This window comes from Fringilla coelebs (assembly GCF_963513975.1).
Source record: "Fringilla coelebs genome assembly, chromosome: 16".
NCBI classification, from domain to species: Eukaryota; Metazoa; Chordata; class Aves; order Passeriformes; family Fringillidae; genus Fringilla; species Fringilla coelebs.
In genome coordinates, this window is record NC_140042.1 from 1,309,030 (window position 1) to 1,327,885 (window position 18,856).

Genomic DNA, 18,856 nt, shown 5'->3' on the forward strand with positions numbered 1-18,856 from the left:
GCAGCCGCAGTTTCCATCTGTGCGCCTGGGAACGGAGAGGATCGAGCTGCGGGCTGGGCAGTCAGGGGACACAGGGACAGGGACACACCTCTGCCACAGGTGTGAAAAATGCGTGTTTTGTGATTGGCTTTTCGCAAATATTAAAATTAATATTATATGTGTTACGTTAGAAAGTTACACTGTATTGATTTTCTTAAGTAGTGTGTTAAATATAGTTTTAGGTTATGACATAATGTTAAAATAGAAACTATGCTATGTAAGATACTTTTGTTAAAGAGAGGACTCGCACTGAGACAGCCACAGGACACCTGAATCTTTCAGAGAAAATGAATTAATTTCTCCATTATCAGAAACTAACTTCTTCCCACCTCACTCAGTCCTGAAGGATTAAGAGGAAGAAGTTGACACTGGCCAGACCGAATCCTTTGTTTGAATGGAATTTATGCATCATATATGATGTGTATGAATAGGCATCAGGATATTGCCTTTAAGGGTTAATCCTCTATTAACATGTGTCCTTTTTTGGGCTTATTTTGCCCAGAAAGAGGTACCCAGACTGTCCTTAACTCTTTGTTTCTATTGTCTCATATTATCCTAATCGTCCAAATTTTTATTACTCTAATTCTACTACTATTTTTATAACCATTTTATTACTATTAAACTTTAAAAATTCTAAAAACAAGTGATTGGCGTGTTTCACACCTGGGCTGCCTCGGCCCAGGGGGAACCGTGTGGGACTCACCTCCTGCAGCAAATAAAGGTTTATTCACGTTAAACGGGGCTCGTTTGTGTTCCTGCTCTAGTGGATACCGAATCCCAGTGTCTGCAGTGTTCCGAGAACGTTTTTAATGCTTTTATTTCCCCAGTCACCCCCGGTGTACTTGGGAAAACGCACGGCTGGGTTATAAAATTTAACATTAAATCAAGCGGCAGAACTGGCAATCTGATGAATCCATGGAGGGTCTGTTGGCACCCCAGGGGAGGCGCTTGATCCGGGAAAATCCCACATCCATCAGCAGCGGGGCACGGCAGGGGGCTCAGCTGCCCCGCGTCCCCACAGGCTGAGGCGGCAGGAGCGGCCCTGGGTCCCTCATGTCCCTCACGTCCCCACAGACTGAGGCGGCAGGAGCGGCCCTGGGTCCCTCATGTCCCTCACGTCCCCACAGACTGAGGCGGCAGGAGCGGCCCTGGGTCCCTCATGTCCCCACAGCCTGAGGCGGCAGGAGCGGCCCTGAGTCCCTCATGTCCCTCACGTCCCCACAGACTGAGGTGCAGAATCTGAGCTCCCCATGTCCCCACAGCTAGGAAAGACCTGGGGACGCCAAACGTGTCCGGGACGGCCGAGCACCCCCGTGGGTCCTCCTCCTCCTCAGAGCCACCACCGAGAGGGAGCCAGAGCGGCGCAGCCGGGGCCGCTCCGCCCTGCGCATCTCTATGGTCACCGCGCTGCGTCTCTATGGCCGTCGGCTGGAGGACCGCGCGGTGACATCAGTGGGGCGGCGCTGTCGCCGTGGGGGGAATCAGTTCCGGCAGCGCGGCGGCGCTCTGGGCGGAGCTCTATGGCCGCTGAGGGCTATGTGAGCGTGCATCTCTATGGTGGGGCGGCACTCTAGCCCGCGCTCAGTGGTGCGGGCGGGGCGGCGCGGGGCCGAGGCCGCCATGGCCGCCATGGCCGGCGCGGGGCCGGGCCCGGCGGAGGGGCCGTGCGTGCTGTGCTGCGGGGAGCTGGACGTGGTGGCCCTGGGCCGCTGCGAGCACCCCATCTGCTACCGCTGCTCCGTGCGGATGCGGGCGCTCTGCGGCGTCCGGTACTGCGCCGTGTGCCGGGAGGAGCTGCGGCAGGTGAGGCCAGGCCCGGGGCTGGGGGGCCGCGGACCGGGCGGGGCAGCTCCCGGGCAGGGGCGGACGGGCCCGGGGCTGGGTGGGACCGGCGGGGACGGACGGCCCGGGTTATCCGCCCTCTGCCCCGCGCCCGGGGGTGCCGCCGCCGCCTGGGCGAGTGGGAAACGAAACGTGAAGAAAATGGAGTTAGAGCGAATGTTTATGGTGTGAAGTCAGCAGGGCTCGCTCTGGCAGCAGAGAATGGAGCCTTTGCTCCCTGCTCCAGGAGGCAGCAGCTCTTGGGGGGATCATGGAATCGTAAAATCCTGGAATGGTTTGGAATGCAAGGGACCTTAAAGCCCGTCCAGTGCCACCCCTGCCATGGCAGGGACACCTCCCACTGTCCCAGGCTGCTCCAAGCCCTGTCCGGCCTGGCCTGGGACACTGCCAGGGATCCAGGGGCAGCCACAGCTGCTCTGGGAATCTGCTTCTAGATTTCTGATGTAGCTTTTGCTATAAGAACTGAAATTCTTTACTGTATTTATGTCTCAGTCTTCCTGGGCTGGGACTGGTGACTCCAGCTGTTCCCGCAGCAATTCCCGGGCTGGAAATGTGTGCTGGAGGTGGGAGCTGCAGTGCTCCGAGCCCAGGGGGGCAGCTGGGAGCGAGGAGATGCCCTGAGAGGGGTGTGTGGTACAGGTGATTGGGAGGTGCTGTGTGTTTCGCTCCTCGCTTTCCTGGGAGTTAAGGAAAGACGAAAGAGTGGTTTCCTGCCAGCCTTAGACATTGAGTCACTTGGAGACTCCGGGTCCCCGTGTGATTCCCCAGGAGACGGGGAGGAGCCGGGGGCAGGGCTCCTGCCAGGCATTGGCTGTGGAAGGGGTTGTGCTGGCTGAGGATATTTACTCTTGGAACAGCTGTGCGAGCAAAACAGACCAGGAGCGTTTCCTAATGTCGTTCAAACTCCAGAGGCCGGGCTGGGCCAATCCACATTTCCCTGGCGGGTTGATAAGATGTCCCGCGGCCCTGCTGACAGCAGGGGACAGTGCCCGGGGGAGGTGACAGCTGAGGCTGGCACTGGGCGTGGGCAGCTCCTGGAGCCCGTGCCTGCCTGGAATGCCCATCCCGGTGCTGTTCCCACAGGTGGTGTTCGGGCGGAAGCTCCCGTCCTTCTCCTCCATAGCCCTGCAGCAGCTGCAGCATGAGAAGAAATACGACATTTACTTCATGGATGCCGAGGTGTACGCGCTGTACAGGTGAGCGCTGGCTCCTCCCTGGAATGTCCCCAGCACGTGGTGGCACACGGGACGTGGCAGGAAGTGCTGTGCAGGAGGGCGGGGTGCTCTGCTCTCCTGGCACTTGGGCAGCTGTGACTCACCTGCTTGCAGGTGTGTTTGGCGAGGTGACAGCCCGGAGCAGGGCACTGAGCACTCAGCAGCTCCTGGGGCTGCGGTGTTGGAGTCACCAGCACAACGCACAAGCTTTGCTCTCTCGATAAAAGTCACTTTTGGCATCTTCAACAGCAGCAAACTTGCTGAAAACCTTCCAATTCCTTGCGTGGCTGCTGTGGAAATTGATAAAGACTTAATTACCGTTGTAATTGTAATTACTGCTGTGCTGAATAAGGACTAACCAAACCAAGGTGTGCCAAGTATTGCATGAAGAGTAACTATGTCTTCACACAAAGATCTTAATTCTGAATGGGAGGGAAAAAAGGTGAAGTGAAAAAACCAGTGCAGAATAAAAACGTGGTATTAGCATCGTGTTCTACAAATATTTTTCACAACAATCCTAATTGGGAGGGTTTGAGATAATGGGAAGAGGAGTGAAAATTATGCATAAAGGCAGTGGAGCCTTTTCCTTGGAGAATTGGGCATTATATTCACCCTGATTTGAGCTGAGAATGTAACTTTGGGATATTTACAGTTTTGCATGGCTTGATATTTGTGGGAATGAGGGAGTAGGAGTTCTCCCAGTGAGACCAGTGCTCAGCTCTTCCTGGGAGCCATTGTGTGGGGGGGTTTTGGAGTGGGGTTTTTCCCTCCTTTCCTAATACAATTCTTTAATTTCAATTTATGTCTCCCCACTGCATTCCTCAGTTTCTGACAGTGGGAGGTGTAATGGAATTGGATGTGAATGTTGCAGGAATCTCCAGCAGAGGAAGGGTTTGTTTTAGTTTACTCAGTTTTGCAGTGAGTTCCTACTGTGGTTCCTACTCTGTGGCTGCTCAGCTCTTCTCCAGCAGTTGGAACCTCGGTGTAGTTTGGTTCCATCCTGTTCCTGCCATCCAGCAGAATTCTTGCCATAAGTAGGTCACAACCCTCACTGCAGATTGCAGGGGCAGCCTTAAAGCTGGAGCCTTCTGCCAGGGATGGAACATTTGTGTTTTGCTGAAGGTGTGGGGGTGCTGAGAGGGAGTTGGGTCATTTCTCTCATCCCTCAGGAAGCTGCTGCAGCACGAATGCTCCCTGTGCCCGGATGCAAAGCCCTTCAACACCTTTGCAGATCTGGAACAGCACATGAGGAAGCAGCACGAGCTCTTCTGCTGCAAACTCTGTGTTAAACACCTAAAGGTGAGCTTGGCCTCTGCTTGGATGTGTGGGAAGGAGGGAGTTTCCCTCCATGACCTCCAGGAGTTCCTGGGAAGATGGGAAGGCAGAACAGCAAGGATTTATTTAAGTTCCCTCTTCCTGCAGTGAGGCCAGTTGCTTTATTTTAAGCCTTTCTTCTTCCATAAACTGATTAATGAAGAGGGCCTGGAGGTTCTCCAGGTTTTAAATTAAACCATGGTGGTGGTGCCATAGTTGGTTTGTGCCAGGTGAACTGGAGTTTGCTGCCAAAAGGGATGGGATCCAGGAGCGAGCAGGTTGACCTGGATGAACCCTAATGAGTTTGGGAACTGGGCTGAGTCTTTCCTGTGGTCTTGGAATTCCTGGAACTGATTGAGGGGAAGTGGGAAAGGAGGGCAGGACCTCCTTTGGTTTCTGGTGTCCTCTGAGCTCTGGTGAGGTACTCCACACTTAGTACATAGCCAGCACTGAGGGAACTTGTTTGCCATTTTCTCTCACAAACAATATTAAAACTGTTGCTTTTTAATTTCAGAATACTGTAGAGATTTTTGTTTCAAAGAAAAAAGTCCCATGTTACTTGTACCCACTGAAAAGAAACTCTTAAACTGGTGGAAGCTTCAGTCCATCAGCCTTGGCAAAGCCAAACAAACCTTTTCCCAGAGCAATTTCCAGTTCTTACCTAAGCCAGAAATAAATGATATTCTGTTCTCAAGGCTGGGTTGATCTTTTTGGCATCTCCAGATCCCTTCCTACCAAAACAGCTCACAAGGTAGTGAGGACAGAGGGTTGGCTTGTGATACACAAGTTGTTCACTGAAGTGAGTCCTCTGTGTGCAGCTATTTGGGGTGGTTACTATGAGAGGAAGGTAAAACAGCTCCCTTGGGGTTTCCAAATTCAAGAATGCAAAACAGTGTTTGTTGATAAATACATAGTTAGGCTTTTTCCACTCCAGAGATTATAATTTAAACTCGTTACCGCATAACAAGATTCCAAAGGGAAAAAAGTGAATTAAATTCGTTCCCAGTGTTCAGAGAAATGCAAGTTAGATTTAATTTAAATCCATCAATTGAATTTTACTTCCTGTCCACCAAAAACTTTAGGTGTTGGTGGTCAAACTGCATCTTTTTGAATCAAATCTTCCACCCCTACCGATGGAGAAGTCGGACACAGCCCGGCTTGTTCTGTTTGGTTCTGTGTCCATAGGAAACAGTACAAATCTATAGATAGCAATGTATTAACACAATGCCTGCCCTCCAGATCTTCACCTACGAGAGGAAATGGTATTCCAGGAAGGACCTGGCCCGGCACCGGATCCACGGGGACCCCGATGACACCTCCCACCGGGGCCACCCCCTCTGCAAGTTCTGCGACGAGCGCTACCTGGACAACGACGAGCTGCTCAAACACCTGCGCAGGGACCACTACTTCTGCCACTTCTGTGACTCTGAGGGGGCTCAGGAGTACTACAGGCAAGCAAACATTATTGATACGAGTCCTTTTCCCGGCTCAAATTTCCTTTTTCTAGCCTAAATTTTGAAGTAGAATTCCTTGGGTGTGCTTTGAATTTAGGGGGTAAAGTAGTGTATGAAAGTGGAGTGGAGGAATGGCAGCAGGTTAGCTGCAATTCTATAAATAAATAGCCAAAATGTTCACTTTGAGTCTAGTTCATGCTTTAAAATTTCTTTATTAAAAGTTAATTTTGCAGTCTCACAGCAACTGTCTGGTGTGTTACCCCTAATGGGGCACAGGATGAGAGGAAGCGTTCTTAAGTTGCATCAGGGGAGGTTTAGATTAGATATTGGGAAAAATTCCTTCATGGAAAGGGTTGTCAGGCACTGGAAGAAGTTAGCCAGGGAAATGGTGGAGTCTCCATCCCTGCAAGTGTTTAAAACCATGTGGATGTGGCACCTGGGGACATGACTTAGTGGTGAACATGGTGGTGGCTGGCTGATGGTCTTAAAGGTCTTTTCCAACCTTAGTTCTCTGATTCCTTGATCCTGCTGCTCCAAGGTTTGTGTGCAAGGGAAACAGAGGTATCATTTGTCGTATGTGCAGCTGGATGTGCTGAGCATCTGTGGGTGTGGTTTAACACCTTTGTACTGCATTGGCTGTACAGAAACAGGGTCAGCTGGAAAACATCCCTGGGATAAGGACAAATGAACCACCAGGGTGTCCTCACCTCCCCTTGATGCCTTGAGGCTGCCTGGAACAGAGGCTGGGCAGAGTGAAAGGAATAAAGCAGGGATTTATTAAAAGCCCTCAAAGGATACACCTTGGGCAGTGCAAGGGCCTGGCTGTGGCTACACCCAAGATGGACAATGGGTCAGGAGTGTTCACACTTTGATGAGTTTTGGTCCATTTCCATATTGGGTTCGTTGTCCAATTCCAGCTCAGGTGATGCAGTCCCATCCTCCCAGACTGCTCTCCTCCATTCCCTGCTGTTTGCACTTTTTGGGCTGAAGCTGCAGGGATGTCCTTGGTTCTGGGGCTGGAAAAGGATTGTTCTGTGTGCCTGAGTTGTGGGGAGAACCTGCTGACACTTTATATGGAGTTCAGAGTTATGTACCAGTGCAGGGAATTCCCAAGAATCTGGGAAGTGGGAGAGCTCAAACTGAAGGCATGACCCTGTGTCAGCTCTGTGTTTTCCCTCCCCAGTGACTACGAATACCTGCGGGAGCACTTCAGGGAGAAGCACTTCCTGTGCGAGGAGGGCCGCTGCAGCTCGGAGCAGTTCACGCACGCCTTCCGCACCGAGATCGACTACAAGGCCCACAAGAGCGCCTGCCACAGCAAGAGCCGCGCCGAGGCGCGCCAGAACCGCCACATCGACCTGCAGTTCACCTACGCGCCCCGGCACCCGCGCAGGACCGAGGGTCAGCCCGCCTCCCGGGGCTGCGGGGCAGGGACGGGCACCCCGCCGGGCTGGGCAGGCACGGCCGCGGCCGCTCCATCCCTGGAGTGCCCTGACAGGCCTTGGAGCGCCTGCTCTGCTCCAAGGTGTCCTTGCTCTGGAGCTAGGTGTTCTTTAAGGGCCTCCCACCAGCCAAACCAATCTAGGGGTATTATTCTCCAAAAGTTTTCAAGAACGCCTGGTGAATATTTCATGGCCATGAAGAAATTCTTCCCAAAGAAGGTAGACAAGGCCTGGAACAGCACCAAGAGCTTGTAGAGTTTGAGGAGGCCTCTCCAGCCTGAGGGGTTGGAGAGTTTGAGGAGGCCTCTCCAGCCTGAGGGGTTGCAGAGTTTGGGGAGGCCTCTCCAACCTGAGGGGTTGCAGAGGTTGAAGATAACCAGAACTTGCCTAGACAAGGCCCTCTGATGTAGTTTTAGAGCTGGCCTTGCTTTGGGTAAAGGGTTAGAGCAGGTGATAGCCAAACATCCCTTCCTGCCCCAATTGTAGGATTTTTTCCCTGTGTGTGAGTTTAATGAGGATGGGTAATTTTAGGAGAACTGCTGACTTGGTCATCAGAAAGAAATGAAGATAATTTATTTGTACCAGTATATTTTTGCATATTTCAAGCACAGTGTGATGCCTACAGTAGAGAAATAACTGAGAGTGATCATCCCTCCTCTCTTGTTTTAGGTGTTGTAGGTGGAGATGACTACGAGGAGGTTGACAGGTTCAACAGGCAAGGGAGGGCAAGCAGGTTGAGCAGCCGAGGGAGCCAGCAGAACAGGAGAGGCAGCTGGAGGTACAAGAGGTGAGTAGCACAACCTTGTGTGGAGTTTTACTCCGAATTTGTCTTGGCTTTTACTTGCCAATTCACAATATTTTGGTGGATTAGGAGGAAGGAAGTGATACAAAATTTGGAAGCCTCCGTGGTGAATCCTTAGGTGAGAGCTTCCAGTCCAAGCCTGTGTCCTGGCTACGTGCTTGGTCATCGTGGAACTATTTTGTGTGAGGTTTCAGCTGAGGAAGCAAACAATGTAACCCTCCAATTTTGGGTTAAATAAACTCAGAACCCTGAATTAATTCCAGCAGCTGTTTTTATGCAAACTTCTCTAAATAGGCTTTTCTGAAGTAGGTGACAAGTCTGGGCAGGTTTTATGGAGTTTTTGGTCTGGGTAGTCATGAAATTCCTGTTCTGAGGACCATGCTTTTCATTGAACTAACAGATCTCTGTGTGGCCAGACTGAGTGCTTTGGAAAAGGAAGAGGGTTAAGTATTGAAATGAAACTTTCATTTCTATGTCTTTTCATCCACACCAGACCCGAGTGCTTTTTACATCCTGCACATCTTATTTTCTTCTTTTTCTGGCTGGACGGGCAGCTGGTTCATTACTGGTGATTCCACTGGGGAAAAAAGTCCATCCCAAAACACTCCTCTGTTGGTGTCGCATGTGGATCATGCATGTGTTGAGAGTTCATGCCCAGCCATGCCTCAGAGAGTTCCTGTGGCCTCCAAGAATGATTCCATACATTTGGAAATGAACAGGAGAGACAAGTGCCCCCTGCATCCATGGTGCTGTCTCTCGCAGTTCAGCCTGGTTTCTTCTGGCCTGGATTGTTATTCCCACACATGGAACTTGGAAATCCAGGGGGAAATGTTGCGTGGCTGGGGTGGATTGGAGTGGTGGGGCTGGTTTGGGCTTCTCAGCAGGTGGCAGCACGAGATCAGGGATGTCACCAGAGCTGACACCGCAGAGGTGACGCTGCAGCGAGGCAGCGCTCCGTGATCCTTGCTGTTTGACCAAGGGAGTCTGCCCTCTCCTGCAGGGAAGAAGAAGACAGGGATGTTGCAGCAGCAGTCAGGGCATCTGTGGCAGCCAAGAGGCAGGAAGAGAAGAAGAGGGTGGAGGACAAAGAGGAAGGCAGCAGCAGCAGGGGGAGAAAGGAGGATTTGAGGGATCCCGATGTGCTCGGCTCCAAACGTGTGCCAAAGTCTTCAAACGATGTCACAGGTGAGTGTTGGACAGGTCCTGCAGCTGCAGGGCATCTCAGTGTCTGGAAGGTTCCCTCAGAAAGTTCTGCCTTAGCCATGTTTTGCTCATTTAAAGTATCATGAATTTCCTGAATGCCACAACATAATGGGCAACACAGTTAATTGAAGGAAATAGTGATGCATGGATTTAAATTGTTCTTCTGGAATGTCAGTTAATGACATCATCAGCTGAAAATAGGCCTTGGTAGTGCTGCAGTCATGGCCATTGATAGCCCCTGCTCTGGAATGAATGGGTTTGGGTTGAAAACAATGTCTTTGCTCTTTCTGTCCCTGTTCCAAAAGAAGCAGCTGCTAATGGAGTGCTCAGCCAGGACGACTTTCCAGCAATCGGTTCTGCAGCAGGACCTCTCCAAGGGTGAGTCTGCAGCGCTGCAGCTGGGGCAAAGCACGTTTAGAAGTTGATTGATGTGTTCTGCATTTCTGGGGAAAATAATTTTCCAGATCATTTGATCCCTCCATGGTTTCCCCTGCCCTGTCCCCTCCTGCCTGGAGCTGTTTCTGTGCCGCTCACCAGCATGAGCAGCATCAGCTTCAGCTCCTTGCTTGATGTTAGAATCATGGAATAGAATCATGGAATATCCTCAGCTGGAAGGGACCCCTGAGGCTCATCTGGTCCAGCTCCTGTTGTGTCACTCTAAGTGACAGTCTGAGGAGGACTGGAGAGCTGTGGGTTTGTGCTGTGCCTTGGGGTTCTGCTGCCTCAGTAACTCCAGTCCTCTCCTTCCCCACAGCTCTGCCCAGCCAGCACTGGTTAAGCTTAAAGAAGAAGATTTCCCAAGCTTGTCCTCCTCTGCAGCTCCCACCATCTCATCAGGGATGTCTCTGATGTACACGGCCACTGCCAGGAAAGCAGCCTTCCAGGAGGAGGATTTCCCAGCCCTGGTGTCCAAAGTGAAGCCCACCAATAGGACGGTAACTAACATCACATCCGCATGGAACAATGGTTCCAGTAAAAACGTAGTCAAAGCCATGTGCAGCCCCTGTGTCAACCAGCCAGCCAAAAAACCATCCTTGAACACCTCCAAAGGAAGTAAGAAGAGCAATAAACTCTGTGAATCAGACGAGGAGGACGGCAGCGGTGGCCTGACCACGCAGGAGATCCGCAACACCCCGACCATGTTCGACGTCTCGTCCTTGCTGGCAGCTTCTACCTCACAAACTTTTACAAAAGTGGGCAAGAAAAAGAAGATGGGCGTTGAGAAGCAGAGCCCCTTGTCCCCACGGCCGCCCCAGGAGACACCATTGCCCAGGCCAGCCACAGAGAAGCCCCTGGAGGCAGAGCAGCCCTGCAGGGCGTTCCCTGCTGCTCACGGCCCCCTCGTCAACGGGCACGCGGAGAAACCGGCAGCTGGCTGTGCTGCACCCAAAGAGCCCCCCGGCCTTAAAAAGCCCCCAGTGACTAACAAATGCCCTTTACCTCAGGAAGACTTCCCAGCTCTTGGGAGCTCAGGATCAGCCAGGATGCCCCCGCCACCAGGTAAGCAGGGAGTGAATCTCAGAGTCGTGGAATGGTTTGGGTGGGAGGGATCTTAAAGATCATCTCATTCCACTCCCTGCTGTGGGCAGGGGCATTTTCCACTAGACCAGGTTGCTTCAGGCTGGCCTTGGATGCTTCCAGGGATGGGGAAGCACTGCTGAACATGCTTTGCTTGGGGAGAGCCCAGAGAGCACATGGATGTGTTGTGTAAATTCCTTCTGGCTCTCGTGTGGTTCTGCCACCAGCTGCCAGATTGGGCTCTGGAGGTAGAGGCAGCCTGGGTGTCACAGCGGGGCTGGAATGTCCTCCAGGAATCACCCCTGGCCCACAGCTGGAGGTGTTTGCTCTCTGGGGGGAGCTCATGGATGTAGAGCTGCTTTTTCCCTGTCCCCAGGGCTGACACATCCGTGTGTTGTGCTCCAAGATCTGCCTTGGAAGCTGCTGCAGGCAAAGGGAATCTGGCTGTGTCCTGTCCCTGCTGGCACTTGTCACTTCACTTCCTCCTGTGCTGGCAGAGGTTTCCTGCCGTGCTTTCAGCCATGACCTTGTGAAGGCAGGGAGACAGGAGCAAACGTGACCTGGAGTGGTTTTCATGGCAGTGGGATCGCATCGGGAGGTGCCGGCACCGCTGTTTGTGCAGCTCCTGCTGGGAGAGGCCAGGCTGGGCCCGCTGCCTCCTCCCGTGGTTTGTGTTCACTTTAATAATGCAAAAGTGTTTTTCATTGTGACTTAGAGTGGGCTTTCAAAATTATTTTCCATTGAGAAAGTAAATGAATAATTAAAGCACTTTCTCTGTAGAGGAACATCAGCCACTCTCAAGTGCTTCTTGAAGATTTTTTTTAGGTTTTCTCCAGTATAGTGATGTCTGCACTGCAAACTCTTCTTGGTGCTTCTGCAGAGTGTGTCAGGCCCTGGTGTGGGTTTTAGCCAGGGGTCTGTGGGTGCTCTAATTCCTGCCCCTTCCCTGCTTCCCTCAGGCTTTAACTCCGTGGTGCTGTTGAAGAACCCTCCTCCGCCTCCGGGCCTGTCGGTGCCTGTCAGCAAACCCCCGCCGGGCTTCGCTGTCATCCCATCCTCCACCATCTCTGAACCCGTCACTACAGCTCTGAAAGAGTGAGTCAAGGGCCTGCCAGGGGCTGTGGGACACCTCACACCTCCCTCGTGCCACAGGGGCTTCAAACAGCACACACAGGGTGACTCTAAGGGGCCAGGGGAGGAGGATTCCCGTTGGGATGTCCCAGGGTGCTGTGGTTTGGATTCAGGAGAATTGCATAAAACACCCCTGTGTAGTTACAAGTCTGAGGAACTGCAACCTGTGCAGTGGTTTGGCTGCTCAGACCTTAGTCTATGCTAGATTTATTTGGGAATCTGCAGCTCCAACATATTCCTGTACTTCCCATCAATTCTGTGGGAGTCCCAGCAGCAAGGTGCTCAGGCTTGTTCTCCTTGGTGGCCGTCACTGCTCTGGTCTTTCCAGGAGCTGCTCTTTGGTTCCTTCTGGGACAGAAAGACAAGTTTTAGGGAAAAGGGGAGGGAAAACTTTGTGTCAGTTTCATGCAGAACCTGCATTATCTGTTGGTTTATTCAAAGTTGGGTCTTTGCTTAGGTCTTTTGAGTGCATCCAGCTCACAGAGCAGCATGTCAGGACCACGTTAAACTTTGATTTTAAACATTCTGTTTGTGTTTGTGTAAATCTGATATGGAAATCCCATACTTTATTATCCTGACAAGACAGCTGTTTGCTGCTTTTGTGTAGCTTGGTGGAGGAAGAACTTGCAGCTGTAAACCAGAACAGCCTTGTGATTTATGTCCCAGGACATCTTTGTGTGACACAAACCAGTGTCAAGGTCACTTCTGGTCTCTTCCAACACAGGCCAAAATCCTGTCAGGGATCATACTTGATACCTGAGAACTTCCAGCAGAGGAACATCCAGCTCATACAATCCATTAAAGAATTTCTTCAGAGTGACGAGTCCAAGTTCAATAAATTTAAAACTCATTCTGGGCAGTTCAGGCAGGTGAGTGGCTTCCCAAAGCCTCCCTTTCAGGGAGGCCTGAATTCCAACAGGATTTTTAATAGATAAATATTCATTTTCCTCTGATTCTTTCCCTTTCCTGTCCCCTGCAGGGGCTGATCTCTGCAGCTCAGTATTACAAAAGCTGCCGGGAACTGCTGGGAGAAAACTTCAAGAAGATTTTCAAGGAGTTGTTGGTGTTGCTGCCAGACACGGCCAAGCAGCAGGAACTGCTCTCTGCTCACAACGACTTCCGGGTCAAGGAGAAGCAAAGCTCCAACAAACCCAAAAAGAACAAAAAGAACGTTTGGCAGACGGACTCCCCCGCCGACCTCGACTGCTACATCTGCCCCACGTGCAGGCAGGTGCTGACCCAGCAGGACGTGGTGACCCACAAAGCTTTGCACCTGGAGGATGAGGAGTTCCCCTCGCTGCAGGCAATCAGCAGGATCATCAGTTAGCCCTCCCCAGGGCCACCACCCAGGCCCTGGCTGTGCGCTTTGGAACGAGGTGTGGCAGTGGCTGGGGCTGGTGCCCTTGAGGCAGAGAGGAGCGGGTGACTTGGGAAGCCCTCCTGGGCAAAGGGATCACGGGAATGTGCCAGAGCTCGTCCCCACCCGCTGTCTGAGCTCCCAAATCTGGGCTAGGGTTAGGCTGAGCTGCAGGGGGGGCAGGCAGGGCTCCTTCCTCCTGGAACACGCAATAGCTGGGAATCCTTTTGGATCTGCAGAATGACGGGGGACAAAATAGGGGAATAAGCTTCTGGTTTGGGGGTTTCTTTCTGGTTTGGGGGTGGGGGAAGTTTATGGATCACTGAAATGAATGGAGGTGGCTTCCCTTATAACATTCTGATTTTTTTGTGCTATTTCAGTGAAGATCACACTAGTCAGGGGTAAAAGGTGCAAGAGATTGCTGCTCCCTGGGGTGTGTGACCAGGAGAGCTGCAAACACTGGGCTGCAGAGTTTCCCTTTCTGCAGAGTCAATTCTGCTGCTTGAAGAATTGGGCCGATTGTGCAAGATTTGAAGTTGCCTCTGACTTTTTCTGTAAAGTTCTTTCAAGAAGCTGATTTTGTAGCCCTGCATGTACAGTAACAGCATTAAGGCTTTACTCTCTGTAAAGCACACGGGAATTTTATTTAATGACTGCCATGTTTCTAATTTCTTGGATGTATTACTGGTGGGAGCTCCCAACAGCATCCTGGGACATTAAATGCTGCTGATTACTGACCATGTTTTCTGCAGTGCCTTTAAGTGCATTTATCTGTTTACAGTAGTCTGACACCTGCACCTCCCTCGGTACCACAGGGCTGGCCTAGCTTTGCTCCTGTTCCTTGGCACCCCCAAATTCCACCTCAGAGGAAGAGGGGGATCTCTTCCTCCTCTGAAGTGACTCCTCCAGCAGCAGCTCTGAGGTGATGGAGTGCCATGAGTCCCCCCTGGCTGTAGTTCAGTGTCTGATTCTCTCCCATCTCCAGGTTTAGTTATTTCTAACGTGTAGGAACAAAGCTGACATTAATTTATGTAATTTGTAGTGAAACACAGCTTTTCTAGCATCATCATTTCTATGAAATCGAGCTCAGAATATTACCCAAGAGCTACTCCTGCCTACAGCCACTCTTCCTTGCCTTACATGTGTTATTTTTGCTTGCTCTCAGGCTGCAAAGTGCTTTGGGTTTCTTTTCTTGAATATTTAAGACTGTTTTGACCACCTGTGCACGTTGGATTTGGCCCAGAAGGGGCTGGGGAGGGTGATTTGGGTGCACGAGCCCCTGGCAGTCCCTGTTCCTCGCTCAGGATCCTGGAGCTGATCCTGGCCCCTGAGGGGGCTGGGTGCTGCCACCACTTCCAGTCAGCAGCTCTCCCCATCCCTTCGGTTTGTAAAGTTCAGGGAGTGAAATGTCTTCCCTGCAGGAGCATCTTGTCTTCCCTTGGGTTTCAGTTCCTTCTCCATCAGCAGCTCTGAGTTCCCTGGGAGGTGCTGCTGGGAGTTCCCTCGAGCTGCTGCATCTCTGGGGCCTGATGTTGCAGTTTCCTCGTTCCTTGTGCTCACCTGATTCAATAAAATTATTACCAAATCTTTTTTTTTTCTATTCATTTTTAGCTCTTTATTGAAAATAAGTTGCAGTTGGTTACACAGACACCGAAAATACAGAATCACGGATTGTTCTCTGAAAAGATATTTTTATATATATAATATATACAAAATTGTAAACATTTTAAACTTATTTCCATACACAGTCCACTTTATACTACACTGCACAGAGGTTAGTGACAACTGCAACTCCTGGAAGCGTCTGCTCAGACAGAGGTATTGGCAAAGAAACTGAACTCCCCAGCCCTCAGGTGGGAGCTGTTGGAGATTAAAACTCTGAAAGGAGCTGAGGTTTGAATGTGTATTGCAACAAAATCCAGGCAGCTGAACTGGGGCTTCAAGTTGAGGCAGTGAGGGCTGGGCCTGAGCCTCACTGAGAGGGGAGAGGAGCTTGTGACACACACAAATGGGGAAAATGGAACTGGGAATGGGACCAGGGGGACCAGAGGGAGCCAGAGCCGCCTGCGTGGGGCCAGCACGGGCTGGGAGGGCTCTGAAATACTCAGCAGTGTTCGTTGGGAGAAATTCCCACTGCCTGGAACGAGGATGGCATTTCCCAAGGAACAGAGAGGGCAGCAGGCAGAGCCGGGAGGCAGCGCCGTGCCTGGGGGCTGGCACTGCGAGGGGAGAGCACAGCCCTGCGAGGGACTGAGGGCAGGAGCACAGCAGGGCTTGGCATGAGCTGATGGGAATCCCATCCCAGTGTCCAGGCACAAGGGCAGCGAGATCCCAAATGCTGTCCTGGAAGGGGAGGGGTCTGCTCCCAGGGTCTGCTCCAGCCCCTGACACAGAGCAGGTAATGCAGGGGGAGAATGTTCTTTACTGAAAAAAAACTTTTATCACTTAAGCAAATCTTCCACCTTTGCTAGGAACAGCTTGAAATGTTGGCAAAAATTCCAAATCTTTTAAGATGCTTGAATTGCACAGTGCATGATGGGGTTATTACCTCAGAGCTGAGGAACAGCGGTGTTGTGACAGAGCCTCCTGGAGCAGGAGGATGGGTGGGGCAGAATGCAGCTCCAGGAAAGGCAGGATGCTGGGATTCCTCTCTTTACACCCAAATTTAGTGCTGACACTGTGCAGAAGCTTTTGGGCTGGGCTGAGCACAGCTGAGCCCTCTGTGAGCTCAAGGTGCTGCCGACCTCTGGGGAGAACGGGGGGCTACAAACAGCTTGTGAGGATGGCAGAGCCCTGGCACGCCCAGGACAATCCTGGCATGCTTTTGGGACAATTTTGGGACAGCTCTGGCATCCTCCTAGGATGTGGCCTGGCTGCTTACGGAGGGGGCGAGTGCTGCTGTAGCACAGCTGTGAGAAAAAGAGGAGAAAAGAGGAGAATTGGTGTTCCAAATCCCTGAACCCCCAGCACCCCGGGGTTACTGCAGCCACGGCTCTGGTGCTCCATCCACAGCCCCTTTGGGGTGTGTTTGGTGACAGCCCCCCTGCACACCCTGACGGGCACACCCAGGGGCTGCCACCGCTGGGCACGGTGACACCCGACACTGGGGGACACTGGGGGGGCTCCCCGAGGCTGTGGGGCAGGATTCCAGGCATGGGGTCACCCTGTGGGGCCGGGGAGCTGCCCCCACAAACCCCAGGTGGGCTGTGCGAGGCAGGCTGTGGCGGGTGAAGGCTCTCACCGCAGCCAGGGACTTTGGGGCTGTCCCGTCCTGCCCGGTGACACGGCCTTGGCACGGCCACACGGGACACGAGCCCAGCGCCATTCCCTGGAGAAACGCTCCAGCTGTGGCTCCTGCCCGCCCCAGTGCCACCCTGCACTGCCTGGCACGGGCACTTCGGGTGCAGAGCGGCAGGGCTCACCTCCCTCCAGGTGCCTGTTGAGTGCTGAGGCTGGCAGGTCATTTATTCCCAGCTCTGGTTTAATCCAGGAGCATCCCCTGTGCTGCCAGGGAGCCCCTCAGGCACCCAGCCGGCCCTTCCTCCTGCTCCTGCCCGGCTCAGCAGCTCCTGCAAGGAAAAGCAAACCCTGGGGAGCCGGAGCGAGCCTCGGGGAGCAGCAGGAGCGGCGCTGGTGCCGTCCCCGTGTCCCTGCTGCCGCTCCGGAGGTCGGAGCGTGGTGGGATGTGCGTGTGGGGGCAAAGAAAGGCAATGCAGGCCTCGGGGGGACATTCAGAGCGTGATATATTCAGCAGGGGACACACGGGGCAGGACGTGTCCCGCAGGCAGACACAGCTTTAGCTCTTTACGGTTACACGGAAACTCTGCAACAGTTATATTATAGTTAGAAAAAATACACTGTACCCAATGAACATTATCTCACGTACAATCAATTTAAACATTTAAATTGATTATAATTTCGCTAAAATATTAACACAAGTACTGTTTGTGCTGCTAAAGTTTCAGTGTTCCCTCTAAGGAAAATATTGCTACAGTTCTACCGTACCCTGTATTAAAATCCTCGGGGTGTTTTTTTTTCTTTCCCAGCAAAACTGGCTCCACAAAACCACAAAGATCCCGGAATGCCTTGAGGCTGACGCTGCTCTGGGCTGGGGTGTCGTGGTCAGGCACCTGTGAGGGGCTGGGCACAGCCAGGACCTGGAGCCGAGGTGAGGAACCGGCCATGACCGGGGCATGACTGGCTGCTTAATTAGTGCACTTCCCTGCTGCTCATTAATTAGCGCACCAATCTGTGACTCAGCAGCAGGGCGAGCTGTGGCGATGGCGGCCAGCCCTGTGGCAGGGAGGGGACAGGACAGGTGGTGGCTCTTGCTCCTGACAGGTCACAAGGCAGCGGTGGCTCTGCCGGCAGAAGCCCGGAGCCTCCAGGGATGGAGCTGCCACCCCCGGGCTGGGAATTCGGGTTTCAGCCTGGAGCAGCTGCCACACGGGCAGGGAAAGCTGGCAGGGGGCTGACAAGGACCTGCTGGGTTTGACACATTCCCTCCTTTCCTTTGCTCCTTGCAGCTGAACCCCCAGCCTGAGCCTCCCTCCTGGATGCTTTTCACCGACTCTTCCCACACCAAGCACGGGCGTGAGCCCACACGGGATGGACTCCAATGGCCTGTGAAGCCTTTCCAGCTCCCTGCCTGGATCCCTCGATTCTGGAGGCTGCAGGGTGACACACGTGTCCCCACCTGGGGCTCTGCTGCAGCTGACAGATGGTGGCTGCTCCCAGAATAAAAATACAAGTCCAATATTGCTCCTAATGGCCTTGGATGCTGAGTCTGAGCCCCTCACCTCGCTCCTCACCTCGCCAGGGTGGGGACGTGTCAGCGCTCCCAACCAAAAATTCCTTAGGCATTTACACATTTCCCAGTCCCCCACGAGGAAAGGGAACCCCAAAGTGCCGCATTCCCACTGATCACAGGCTATTCCCAGTTAGCAACCAGCTCCTGCTGGTTTCCATTTCCATCATCACCTTTTTAAATCCTCAACCAGAACCTGCTGAAGCGTAGAAGCCCTCTGGATACTGACCCCAACCCCGGCCTGCTGTGCCCCCCCCGTGCCTCTAAACCAGGTTTGGAAACACCTGTTTGGATGTTTGTTTTGTACAGCAAGTATATACAAAGGAAAACACAGACACCACTGATTTCCCCGTGGATTTGGCACTTTCCTGGAGCCTGGACTGGAAGCTCCACAGCAGGAGCAGCCAGGGCCAGCTCTCCCCACTGCCCACCCACCCTCGATGGATTCTGTGTTAGCTCTGGAAGAACGAGATAAGAATTCCTCAGCTGCTGTTTTCTAAGAGGAAAAGGGGTCCTGGGCTTTCCCAGCAGAGCTCGGAGGGGACATTTCCTCCTCCTCCTCCTCCTCCTCCTCCTCCCCACCTGCAGGTGATGTGGTACCAACCTTCCTTCCTCCTGGCTTAGAGGGAACACTGCTTTTAGAAACCCTGGGACAGGAAAGACAAGAACCAATACCACTGTACAGAATTCACTGCACAACGAGCTAATAAAGGGACCCGGCACTGACTCGCCA

At 52.6% G+C, this 18,856-nt stretch overlaps 1 protein-coding gene across 2 annotated transcripts; it reads left to right on the plus strand.

Annotated features, from left to right (window-relative positions):
* Positions 1-1,593: 1,593 nt before the first annotated feature.
* ZNF598 (zinc finger protein 598, E3 ubiquitin ligase) lies at positions 1,594-14,892 on the plus strand (the record flags this gene model as incomplete). 2 transcript variants are annotated; one of them, XM_084216262.1, is made up of 12 exons in its annotated part: positions 1,594-1,842; positions 2,965-3,077; positions 4,265-4,394; positions 5,649-5,860; positions 7,047-7,264; positions 7,975-8,092; positions 9,108-9,292; positions 9,616-9,688; positions 10,065-10,810; positions 11,788-11,923; positions 12,684-12,828; positions 12,939-14,892. In XM_084216262.1, the coding sequence occupies 12 exons, from the start codon at positions 1,594-1,596 to the stop codon at positions 13,284-13,286; spliced, it is 2,673 nt and encodes an 890-aa protein (XP_084072388.1). In that variant the 3' UTR covers positions 13,287-14,892. The 2 variants fall into 2 exon arrangements, with proteins under 2 accessions (XP_084072388.1, XP_084072389.1); XM_084216263.1 differs by having other exon boundaries at positions 1,623-1,842; positions 9,619-9,688.
* Positions 14,893-18,856: the final 3,964 nt, after the last annotated feature.